Source organism: Podarcis gaigeae, assembly GCF_964106915.1.
Source record: "Podarcis gaigeae genome assembly, chromosome: 4".
Classification (NCBI taxonomy): Eukaryota; Metazoa; Chordata; class Lepidosauria; order Squamata; family Lacertidae; genus Podarcis; species Podarcis gaigeae.
In genome coordinates this window covers 82,245,330-82,258,531 of record NC_139677.1, presented here as the reverse complement: position 1 = coordinate 82,258,531, position 13,202 = coordinate 82,245,330, and the positions used below count along the sequence as shown (strand labels likewise).

Sequence of the window (13,202 nt, the reverse complement as noted above, 5' to 3'; positions counted from 1 at the left end):
CTTAGATACCCAAACCTGCTTGAGAACAGATTTTGATGGCAGGTTCAGCAGCACTGATAGCGTGAACACAAAGTGGAATATGAAATAGCAAAAGGAATATGTTTCAGGGCATGGTCAGAATGCATGCAAAGCAATAACAGTACTAAAGCAAAACAGTTTTGGTCCTTATCAGTGCTTTGTTAAGTGCACATTCCAGCCAGACAAAAATACTTAAGGAGTGTATGAAGCAGGGGTGAGGCCTTGGAAGAGGATGTAGCTGAGGAGAGGGTGGGGCCTGAGGAGAATCATGTGGGCCAGATAATGAGGACTGTATCACCTAAGGTTGCTTTTTTTTTAGGAAGACCCCAAAATTGTTGAGCTTTTTTGAGCTGTTTCCACTGCTTTTCCCATCACATTTTCTTACATTTTTACATCCGAAAACCAGGACATGTCAGGAATTTTCCTGACATATGGTGAGCCTAGTATCACCACATTTGGCCCCCAGGCCTGAGGTTCCCACCACTTCAGTACATGCTTGCCTAGGATTAAGTCCCACTGAATTTAGTGAAATTACTTCTGAATAGATTACACTGTGCCATAAGAATTTTTTTTTAAAGTCTTATGGTACTTTGTTGCAACAAAAGCAAGCATACATAGGTACTCCACTGAAAATTGATTTGCCTTACCTGTCTTGGCTTATGTTTTTAGGATTTTGGCAACATCTGTTCCAGTGAGTGGTAATTAAACAGGTGTTGGAATACAGTACTTTTTTATGATGCTGAATTTTTAAAAAATTATTTATTTATTTATTTATTTATTTATATTTTTATACCTCCTTCCCACCTTTTTCTGCAATGAGCTCATCTAATCTCCCCTTTCTCATCTAATCCCCCACAACAACCCTGTGAGGTAATTTGGGCTGGGAGGCAGTGGCTGGCCTGAGGTCACCCAGTGTGCTTCATGGCTGAGGGGGGATTTAAACCATGATCTCTCAGGCCCTAGTATAATAATACCTTTATTGTCAATAAAGGTATTATTATTATATAGTATAATAATACCTTTATTGTGTGCAATGAAATTCAACAGATTGAATTCCCTTCTCTTGTATACATGGACATCTCTTTCAACTTTCCAGAGGTGTTGGAATACTTTTTGAAGCCTTTATAGATTTCATATCTCAGTGGATATGAATTAAAATAATGGAGCTATTCATAATAATAAATTATTTGTTATGTTAAATTGATTTGTCCCCATTTATTTCTGTGGAAAGAGAGCCACAGTTCTCAATCATTCTCTTCTCACCCTTTAAAATATATCCAGTATAACTTCATATTGTTTCTATATTCATGAAGTATGATAGGAATGTGAGGCAGAGTATTCTTTGTGTCTTTTTTTTTCTTTTTAGTATTGTGACCCTAAAGTTCTGTGTGCATTGTTGGTAGTAGATAAATAATCATAATAATTAAACATACAGCTTCTATTCATTTGTGGGACAGTCTCTATTCAAAGTCCTTATGGTTCTCGTGCTTGGTTCTTTTCCATAATTAACTGAAAGAACTTGGACAAAATGCCCATACTGCTGAATAGCCTTTGTGCATATTTGGCTACATGCTAGCTTCACAATTTGTCTTAAGCATGGCCTGCATACAAATAGATCCTTTTGAATACTGCCTTCTGTATTTATTGGGAAGTTCTGCTTTGTGGAAGTGTGAAGTGACACTACACTTTTGAAATACTCTACCAATAACAGTAGAAAATATCACTGACTTTAGGAACCCACAGACTTAACAAATGTACTCTGATATAAAAAAAATAGTGCTACAGTACGGTTACCATATTTATTCAATGAATCCGGGGACACTTTTCAACTTCAATAGATTTTGCATGGGGACTGATCAGTAAATCCAGGAAACCTTAATACTACAGTGCTCATAGTTTTGCTTCCCTTAAACTGGCAGTTTTTCTTTACAACTGATGCATAAAACCTGTAAATATCTACACAGTGGTCTGATACCTCATTAATAATGGCTTATGATATGTGCATGGTTGTTGCTTCTTAATCAGTCTAGAACTGACAATCATTTAGTTCTATATTGTTGATTAACATCAAATATTAAATACTGTGCTATAGCAGCGAAAGTGAAAAATGTGTATGTAAAAGTACTTTACTACACTTTAGTCACTTTTGTAACTCTCTCCCCACAGATTTGTCTCTTGAGCTGTGGTGGCAATCATGGCTAACATTTCTCCGTAACCTTGATAATATTGATTAATCTTGCATCCTTATATTGCTCTTAACTGAGTTAACACTTATGGACCTTCATCCATAATGGAAATCTTTGAAAAGATTGAGTTGCAAAAAATTTTGCCCTGAAAAATGCTTATGCATTAGCTTTGAAACCTGGTCTTAGGAGTTAGGCTAAAACGAATACTAGCGGTGAAGACCAAACAAATGAATGAATAATATCTAATATTTAGTAAATAAGAGATTGTGACTTCTATTAATAAGCTAGCAAATCATTCTTTTTTTTTTTTTAAAAAAAAACCTCTTAAAAAGTTTTAAGTTGTAAAGTAGATATAATATTTGATGCTTAAAATATTTTTAAAATGATATATCCAGTTTCTTTGCAGGCAGTTGAGCAAGGAGGACACAGAATACAAATAATATGTTCAACAATGTTCAATTTCTTTGTTGAGTCATGTGCATAGTTTCTACTCTTCAGTTTTACAGTAGTTTATGGTAGCATGTAAGTAACAAAGAGAGGCACCTCTGTTAAAAAAGAGAGCTTTGTTTTCAATTGTTCCTTAGTAGTGGGGGAGAGGGAAATCTGAGCATGTTTACTATGCAGACCTGCTACTTTCTTTCAGGAACCAAAATGTACCTTCTCTCTCCTCTGAGAGTAGATTGTATTGATTCTGCATCAGGATGTGTAGTTTCAATGCATTAGTGGCTGAGTTGTCTATTGTCTGTTCTCTTTTTGATTGTGGTTTTCTCCCCCACCCCATTTATTTTGCCCTTTCAAGCCACCTTCTCCCATACAAAAAGCAGTTATGCACCAACAGGACCTCCCTTTCGTTATGGACTGTTTGAAAGATCTTTAGTTTCTTAAGTTGCATTTTTTTAAAAAAAGAATTGTTTCTTCTTTGTATGAATTTATGTGGTCTTGAACTGAAGAGAATTCTAAACATTCCTGTTACATGTATACATTCCATTTGACATCAGCCAGCAATATACATACTTCATGCAACTGCAAATTATTGTTCTTGGAGCAAAGTTCAGTGTGCATTTTCTTTTAAAAACAGTGGTTGTTGGGAGCATCTATATTGTATGCCAAAAGCATTGCATTTTTGTCACGTGGAAAATTTTCTCTTCAAAACATGTTGCAGCCAAGTGTTAAGTGTTTTGCAAGCACAACTTGAATTTTGAAATAGAATATAGCCCTTGTCTATCTTCTAGAGAGAATAAATCAAACCATGAAGCATTTTGTTGCTGTGTCAGGGGATTCAGGAACAGTGACCTTTGTATTTGGAGCTGTAGATGCTCAGAATTCCCATTGTCAGCATCTTTGACTGGAAAGCAATAAAAGGCTTATGATATCCAAATAGAATATAAATACCAGAAGACTAAACTTCTGTCCATACTTTGCCAATGGACCAGTAACACTCTGTCCTTTGGGGTTCTTTGCAGTTGCACGTATGGATTTGATCCTTTGTTGACCAAAGGCTAGCCTTTCTGAGTAGTTCTAGAACTTAGCTGATTTCCTCTCCTTGTTGGTGAACTTTGTTGCTAATTTCATGAATTAAGTCAGCACCTTCTTGCTCAGACCATGTCATAAGGATTGCAGTTAAGAACTCCCTACTCTGACATTTCTCTGCCACTGGCCGTGATGGATGCAGGGACTGGGATGTGTTATCTGTCTTCCTTCCATATATAGAAGGATGGAATGCATTGTGCCCTCCGTTCTTTATAGTTGTAAGCAAATGCTGCCAGACAGTTATTGCCTGTTGTTAATAATCAGTTATAATATTGATTATTTTAAGGCATTTTTTGTTAATAACAAAAACCTCCAGAGGACATGCTATGCTTATGTAATGACCTCTCCACACCAACTTTTTGTAGCCTCTCACCACAATTACTACCAAGCTGTCCTTTCAGTCCAGTTTTTGTTGCTCTGTGGTTTTTCCCCTTGTCTCTGCACCTGCTACAATATTTATTGTTTCATGCCAGCTGAGAACCACATTCCTTAACGATTAAGCAACTACATTTTTGCTTTTGTTGCTTTCTTTTTAATCTCTGGCATTCTTATCCACTTGGCCCCTAAGTTGATGATCTTTCTGAACATTTCATATATATATGAAGAACAGTTCTGGATCAGACTGAACATCCATCTTGTGAAACATCCTGTTTCCCACATTGTCCAAACGGATGCCTATGGGAAGCTGGGATGTTTAAGGTGTAAGTTAAGTATCAACAAAATCACTATCAAAATAGTTTTATGCTATTGAAATGCCCAATAAAATAAGAATAAAAATAAATATGAACATTTAATGTGATGAAACACACTGCGGACCACCTGAATGAAACTTGCAGGGTGGTCTGTGGTTAAAGTTGAGAACCCCTGAAATAGGCTATTGTCACTAGAGCATTAGTGGATAATTTAGTTAAAATTGTGCATATTTTCCTTAATTATTTCATGCTTGTGAAACTAGGATAGATGAATATGTCAGTTTCAGAGTCTTTCAGTTTGTGTTTCATTTTTCCAATCTTAAGTTTGGTTATCCACTTTTTCACATCAGTTTTTGAATTTTGGGAGGGAAAGTTTTCATGAAAATTCATTAGCATTTTAGGGCAAAATATGCCTAATATACTCAATTTTGTATGTATTTTTGCAGAGTAAACACATTTTTGTGGAGCAGTTTGCCATGATATGCATTTTTGTGTTCTTTTCCCCAATATATGCATTTCTATGCATGCGTTACCCTAGTATATGCATTTTTGCATACATTACTTGGTTGGAGACCAGCATTGCAAAATTTGAAGGATGGCTGTAGTTTGCCTTTAAACATGAACTGAATAGAATTTCTTCTCCCATCCCTGTGTGCAGCCACTGGAGATAGAGCATTACTCCATCGTGTTAGGAATATAGGAACCAGCCTAAGATCTCAATGCTGTATGCTCCCACTTGTGTCTTAACTTGTGATCAAGGGAAACGTTTGTGCTGACTTTAACTGCAGTTATCTTTTGATTCTCCTTAACCCAAGGTTTAAAATATATTAGGTTATTGTTTATTATTTTTAGTTGTTGTTTTTTTAAAAAAGGCTTCACTCCCATTCAGAGGCAGCACCTGCACTGTCAAAATGTGTCAGGGCCAGGATTGAGTTGAATGGTAACTTAGTGGGTGACAGAATTCCACAGGTGATGCGTTGTTCTTCATATGGGATGGCATATGTCTGCTTACTTGCATTGTCAGCAGCAGTATCCTACTGTTAATAGAACTTCGTCTTAAAAGGTTATTAGGTTTAACATGACTATTTGTATTTGAACAGCATTTTCAAACTCCCTTCAGGCACCAAATGTAGTAAGTGCACTGCAGGAGTCATAACTATCTGTTTTGTTTTTCAGGGCTTTTAATAGTGGCATAAAGTTTGAATGTTCAGGGAAAACCTGTTTAACATTATAAATATGATTTCCAGTACTTTGCAGTTTCTATAAGTGACTCAGAAGGTAAAATATGGGTATTCTATGTTACTTTGATGATTTACTGCAAGTCGAGGTATGTTTTAATTCAACAGCTTATAATATTCAGGAGTTCTGGTTGGTAGTCCATTCTGTCTTTGGACAGAGTTCATGGATGGTATAGTATCTTAGTTTCATACCTATAGGCAACTCTTCATGATACAGAATGTGTGAGGAAAGTTCTAGATTTATGTACTCAGTCTGAAGTACTTTAATAATGGCTCAGTTCACATGACTTTCTAAGCCAAACCTTGGCTTGACGACAGTATATGAATGTGTGGGTTCCTGGAGGTCCTCCTGGACGATTTTGTGGAGATAAGAATGGAGGTCACAGTCCCTTTGCTCCTTTCTGGTCGCTTTACTTCTATAGTTTTCTTATCAGGTACAGTGGTACCTCAGGTTACATATGCTTCAGGTTACAGACTCTGCTAACCCAGAAATAGTGCTTCAGGTTAAGAACTTTGCTTCAGGATGAGAACAGAAATCATGCTCCGGCAGCAGCAGCAGGAGGCCCCATTAGCTAAAGTGGTGCTTCAGGTTAAGAACAGTTTCAGGTTAAGTATGGACCTCCGGAATGAATTAAGTACTTAACCCGAGGTACCACTGTATTGTTTTAGTTATCTTTAGTTTTATTATTTCTGTTCAGTGTTGCTGGAAAAGCTGTTGTATTCAAGTTCTAAGGAATGGGGTGGGTGCAGGGGGATAGTGCATTTGTTTCATTTGCTTGGTTGCTGATGTGGACACACACAAATTCTCATTTCTATTAAGCAATATGAGTACCATAATGAAACACTGATTACAGTTGTACAGCTCTTGTTTACAGTTTGTCATTATTTTTGTCAGGGGAAAAAGAGAAATGATTGTTTTGTTCCTCATTCCTTCTCCATGTTTTTAAGGGTCTGTTACTTATTTACTCTGTTGCCTGTCAAGCTTGGGCAAGAGCAGTGATTATTTGCTATTCCAAGTGGTTTTTCTGGGAAGATGGGGTACTCATTCTTTTTCAATTAGGCCAATTACAGTTTTTGTATCTTATTATTTAGATTTGTTGCACATAATGGAAAAATTGGTGTAGCAGTCTTTCAGAACTGAAGAGAAAATAGCATTGAGAGGTCTGTTATTTTCTAGAACAGTAAGTGAACGTTAACAAATGCTGAATATCAACAAGATTTATGGTTTTGTCAGGATGACAAACTATTCTGAGCATGTTTGACTTGAAAAGTGCAACTTCTCTGTCAGCCCAGTACCTCTTTTCCATCCCACTCCTGCAAAAGTAGCCAAGTGAACTACAGTTTGATTTGAAAGTTTGACTTTGGTACCATCATTTGTGAAAAAGAAGTCTGTACAACATTTTGTTGCAGTCTGAAGATCTATATACTTGGTCCCCACTCATGGTCCAAAAGCATGTGACACACTAAGCTTTGTGCTGGCTGGCAGCCTGTTTAGAAGCCCCACATACACCACCATAGATTCTGTGAAAGAAAGGAAACACACACACACTCCATTATAAAGGAACCTAAGCAAACCAGGGATGAGAGCAACGAAACTGACTACACATAGACTGTTTGGAACAAGACCCTAGTAATTTCCATCGACAGCCACTTGTGCCACGTCTCATAATATTTCCAAGGCTCCCTCATTCCACAGATGAATTTTGGGTTGGTAGGGTTGTAGTGGGATGGGGATAGGAAAGCCCTAATCCATGAATAGAACAAATTATTATTTTGGCTACATCCCAGTATTTCATACTGATGACCTTGAAATGAGTAAGATTGGTACACCTAGCTTGGCATCTCTATCAGAAATGCACTGCTTTGGGGTTTTCATCAGCTGTACGTCATAAGCATCACAATTATAGCAAATAAAGGCTTGACATATCTCGCTTTGCATGTCATGAGTCTATCTCATATATTAGTTTCACCTTTTAAGTTGAATTACTGAAATAAATGAACTTTTCCATGATATTCTAATTTTTCGAGTTTCACCTGTAAGTGTTTCTTGTTGAAACCAATGGTACATAAGTGACTGACAGGACTGTCCCAATTTATTTTATGTAGAATTCACAACAACTTGTGAAGGTGTTATTTATGCAATCTGGGTAACTAACATTTATTCCAAAGATCATTTAAGAGTTTCAAGTGGCATAGGATATATTCTGCCTGTCTGCCGTTTCCATCATATGCATTGAGAGCCATCTGGAAGATAAATACATGCAGATGAGCAGCCCTTACAGTTAAGAACTGGATTAACTTGTTAGCACCTTTTGTTAATTCTGTAATCTGATCATGTAAGAGAACAACAATGCAAAACTATGTTTGTATATTGAGGCTGGGCAGTTGAATAGTTAGCTACCCGCATATTCAAGATTCCATATAGGAGGGGAGGGAAATTGTAAAATGATAAAATACTGTTTTATTTTCTCTACTAGCTTTCCTTTGCAGTCAGGCTATGTCCAGATGATTCAATAGAGAGGATTCCCCCCCCCCCCTCAATTTATAGCTAGTTTTGTTAAAGCTACTTTGGTATTATTTGATTTCATCCAGGTAGCCATGCCAGTTGGGGCTAATGGGAGCTGTAGTTCAAAACATATGGAGTGCATTAGGTTGGGGAAAAGTAGGATAGGTAACACTACTGGTTCTCTGTGAAAATAAACACACGTGCCCTCGTTATTCAGTGTTTAGCTCTACAACTGAAAGTGTGAGATGAACTGTATATGTGAATTATTTGTACATTCTTCCTTTGAAGGGGAGAGGATAGCACAGAAAGGTTGTGTGCACATTTGTTGCACATTATGTTGCAGGCATGCTGGAGACACAGTAACCTTTTCTAAGGCTTTATATGCAAAACTGACTGGTAAAATTGTTTCATTATATAGGGAGTAGGTATTTAAGAACCGTTGTTCAAATCCTGGCTGAATCTGACACTAGCAGATGCTCATCTTGATCCTATGCTTGTTACAAAGATAAATTCCACTTGAAATCAAAGGAACTTTGTAATGTGTTTACATTATATCTGGTTGGCATCTGACAATTTCAGGAGATAATGGAAGTGTGCCTTCAGGGGTAAATTCAAACCACTGGAGAGTTACAGTGCCTGCTGTGACTGTAGAGACATGATTTGTTGCAGCTAGAGCAGATGAAGGTGTCTGGTTGTGCTGATGGAAGTGTACCATAGTGTTTCTTCTTTCTGCACTCCTTCCAGCGGTCATTCTTTCTCTGGTCACTGTTGTGGATACATGACCTGACTGATTGTCTCCAGATGTTGTGGTGGTCTTGCAAGAGATTTCTACATGGCAGGGTTAATGTTGTCAGCCTTCATGTCATGTTTGCAGATGTCATTATAATGCAGAGTTGGTCTGCCAACTGGCCTAGTACCTGCAGCGAGCTCCCTGTAGAGTATATCCTTGGTGATTCTGCCATCTTCCATTCTGTGGACATGACCAGGCCGGCATAGACGTTGCTGGAACAGGAGGGCAAACATACTGGGAATGTGGGTACACTATATCTGGATAATGTGTACATTATAGTCTACCTAAGGAATTCATTTAAGAACATCACTACTGGATGCAACCAAAGGTTCACTATTTATTCATATCCCAACTTTCCTACATAAGGAGATAAAACAATTAAAGCATCTTAAACAATTCCAATACAGATGCAGACTTAAAAGATCTTTCCTTAAAAGTCTTGTTGGAAAAGGAAGGTCTTCTGTAGGCACAAAAAAGACAATAGACAAAAGCTGTCTAATATCAAAGAGAAGAGAATTTCAAAAGCATTCAATCTAGTCCCACATCTGTTTTCCACAGTGACCAGCCAAATGCTTCTGGGAAGCCCACTAGCAGGGCTTATAAAAGCAATAGTTTTGCCTTGTAACTAATTCCTAGCAACTGACTCTAAACCTGGAGGTCCTGTTTAGGTATGACAAAATCCATTGGCTTTTGTTCTAACACTTTCTGCTGTTGCTTTCTTAATAAATGAAAGGTAAATAATACCTTGAAAAGGAAGTAGGACAACTCCTGAACATGTCCTATCCAATACTTAATTTACAAAACATATTTAAAAATATTTAGGGACTTATTTGCTATGAGAATCTTCATTTCTATTCTAATATTTGTCTTCAGAGTGGTTTATATTTTTCTTGGGATTTCTCCTGAGAATTTAGTGATGGGCAGAAATCCCAAACACCTAGGTGGTGGTTATGTTATATTGAGCAGAGGCATCCATTCCGCTTGTCAAATGGGCTGGACACCAGCAGAACTCAGTAAAAGACCCTGAAACAAGGCCTTGTGGGGCAGGACTGAGCCAGCCCTTTTTCTTCCCTGCCTAGTAATAGTATTCAAACACCATGGGTATTCAAGCCATGCTGTATTATTCTCATACTGCAACAACAGCTGCTGCCCTTTATAAAAAAGTTTTGGGGAGCATGGTGGTGGGGTGAGACTAATGTTTTATTCTTTTGTTTTGGCAGACATTGAATCATGCCGTTAGTCAAAAGGAACATTGAACCTCGACACCTCTGCAGAGGAGCTCTGCCTGAGGGAATTACTAGTGAATTAGAATGTGTAACCAATAGTACTCTTGCTGCTATCATACGCCAGCTAAGCAGCCTAAGTAAGTAACTGGATGGCTTTTAAAATGTGTTTTTTTCTTTTTAAGGGAAACTTGAAGAGTATACACAGTTTCGAAGCTGGCTTAAGTGACATGATGACTTTGGGTTTAGCAGTCTAAGCACCTTTGGATGTGAATAATCAAAATAAGAAAAATCAATGCCTTGCCACCTTGACTTCATATCCTGTATGGCCTTGTGTCCAGTGTTTCCCTCTTTCTTTTACCTTCCTTTGTGACAGTGTGGTGTAGTGGTTAAGAGCGGTAGACTTGTAATCTGATGAACTGGGTTCGAGTCTCCGCTCCTCCACATGCAGCTGCTGGGTGACCTTGGGCTAGTCACACTTCTCTGAAGTCTCTCAGCCCCACTCACCTCACAGAGTGTTTGTTGTGGGGGAGGAAGGGAAAGGAGAATGTTAGCCACTTTGAGACTCCTTCAGGTAGTGATAAAGCGGGATATCAGATCCAAACTCTTCTAAGGCTAGGGAGTGTAGAGCAGTCTTTTATGGATTTTTTAAGCTTTGGCCGTGTGGATCCACCCCCTCTTCCCAAATGCTTGTTTCCCTTTGGGTATCTAAAGATTTGGAATCAGCACTGGACCAACCACTAGGCAAAGAGAAGCCTTTAATTCATCACAAATGCCATATGTAGTATATGGAATTACGTTTATAATATTCATTTACTGAGGGTAATAATAATAATAATAATAATAATAATAATAAATTTTATTTATATCCCGCCCTCCCCAGCCGAAGCCGGGCTCAGGGCGGCTAACAACAATCAAACAATCAAACTATCAGATATTCACACATTCTAAAAATATTTCATTATAAAAATCAATTAAAATCAAATTAATGGCAACTAATTAAGCAAGATTCTGTGCAGGTTGCCAGAGGAGGGAGTCAGGCTGCGCCCTGACCAAAGGCCTGGTGGAACAGCTCTGTCTTGCAGGTCCTGCGGAAGGATGTCAGGTCCCGCAGGGCCCTAGTCTCTTGTGACAGAGCGTTCCACCAGATTGGAGCCGCAGCCAAGAAGGCCCTGGCTCTAGTTGAGGCCAGCCTAACCTCTCTGAGTCCTGGGACCTTGAGGATGTTATTATTTGCAGACCGTAGGTTTCTCTGTGGGACATACCAGGAGAGGCGGTCCCGTAGGTACGAGGGTCCTAGGCCATATAGGGCTTTAAAGGTTAAAACCAGCACCTTAAACCTGATCCTGTACTCCACCGGGAGCCAGTGCAGCTGGTATAGCACCGGATGAATGTGATCTCGCAGCGAAGACCCCATAAGGAGTCTCGCCGCGGCATTCTGCACCCGCTGGAGTTTCTGGGTCAGTCTCAAGGGCAGCCCCACATAGAGCGAGTTACAATAATCCAGTCTGGAGGTGACCGTCGCATGGATCACAGTGGCTAGGTCAGAGCGAGAGAAATAAGGGGCCAACTGCTTAGCTTGGCGGAGATGAAAAAATGCCGCCTTTGTTGTAGCTGTAATCTGCGCCTCCATAGATAGGGAGGTATCGAAGATTACACCCAAACTCTTAACGGACGGTGCTGGCACTAATTGCACCCCCGCAAGAGATGGGAGTTGCCCCCTCAATCCCATATCGTCCCGCCCCAGCCAGAGGACCTCTGTCTTCGAAGGATTTAGCTTCAACCGGCTCCCACGTAACCATCCAGCCACAGCTTCCAGACATCTCGCCAGTGTGTCTGGGGCCGAGTCAGGATGGCCATCCATCAACAGATAGAGTTGGGTGTCATCAGCATACTGATGGCAACCCAGCCCAAAACTCCGGACAAGCTGGGCGAGGGGGCGCATAAAGATGTTAAAAAGCATCGGGGAGAGAATCGCACCCTGAGGCACTCCACACACCAAGGAGTGGCGCGATGACAATTCCCCCCCCCCCCCGAGCGCCACCCTCTGTCCCCGACCAGAGAGAAACGAGCGCAGCCATTGAAGGACTGTGCCCTGGATCCCCACGTCGGCAAGGCGGTGGTCCAGGAGTTCGTGATCGACCATGTCGAAGGCTGCTGACAGATCTAGAAGAATCAGCAGCCCCGACCCGCCTCGATCCAGCTGCCTGCGGAGATCATCTGTTAGGGCAACCAGAGCCGTCTCGGTCCCATGACCAGCGCGGAAGCCGGACTGGAATGGATCCAGAGCAGATGTTTCATCCAGAAACCTACCAAGCTGTTCAGCAACCGCTCTCTCAATCACCTTACCCAGGAATGGAAGATTCGAGACCGGGCGGTAATTGGATAGATCTAAGGGATCTAATGATGTTTTCTTTAAGAGCGGACGCACCACTGCCTCCTTCAATTCCCCTGGGAATATCCCGGTGCCAAGGGACAAATTGATGATAATCTCCCAGGGGGGCCCGCACCTTGTCTGGACACGCTCTAATCAGCCATGACGGGCACGGGTCAAGAGGACAGGTGGTGGGCTTTCCAGCTCGGAGGAGTCTGTCCACATCGGCTGGAGATATCTGGTCAAAATGGTCCAATACTGGACCCGAGGACAGTCGTGGGGCCTCCAGTTCCTTTATTGTATCCAAATTGGCAGGGAGGTCATGGTGGAGCAACAGGACCTTCTCCACAAAAAAGCTCGCAAATGCCTCACAGCTGTGTGTCAGATTGTTATTTAAATTTGGCTGTCCTTCAAGGGACGTTAAAGACCGAATTATACTAAATAATTGCGCCGGGCGAGAGCTAGCGGATGCAATGGAGGCCGAGAAGTAGGACTTCTTAGCGGCCTTCACAGCCATCTCATAGGTTTTCAAAAAAACCCTATAAGATGTTCTTGAGGCTCCGTCACGGGCACCCCGCCATACTCGCTCTAGCCGTCTGAGGTCCCGCTTCATTTTCCGAAGCTCCTCGGTAAACCAGGGAGCCC

The 13,202-nt window shown here is 40.4% G+C and overlaps 1 protein-coding gene and 1 long non-coding RNA gene across 6 annotated transcripts in view; both read left to right on the top strand.

Moving 5' to 3' along the window:
• LOC310843884 overlaps window positions 1-13,202 on the top strand; it is a 190,898-nt gene that overhangs the window by 143,950 nt on the left and 33,746 nt on the right. The gene's annotated exons all lie outside the window — the stretch shown is intronic.
• WASF3 (WASP family member 3) overlaps window positions 1-13,202 on the top strand; it is a 36,571-nt gene that overhangs the window by 4,873 nt on the left and 18,496 nt on the right. For all 5 annotated transcript variants that reach the window (XR_014563611.1, XM_083736903.1, XM_083736905.1 and 2 more), the window contains exon 2: window positions 10,181-10,323. Coding sequence is in view for 4 of the 5 variants with exons in the window: in XM_083736903.1 (XP_083593029.1) it covers window positions 10,191-10,323 (133 nt within the window). In the remaining variant the exon portion in view is untranslated. The remainder of the gene's footprint in view (window positions 1-10,180; window positions 10,324-13,202) is intronic.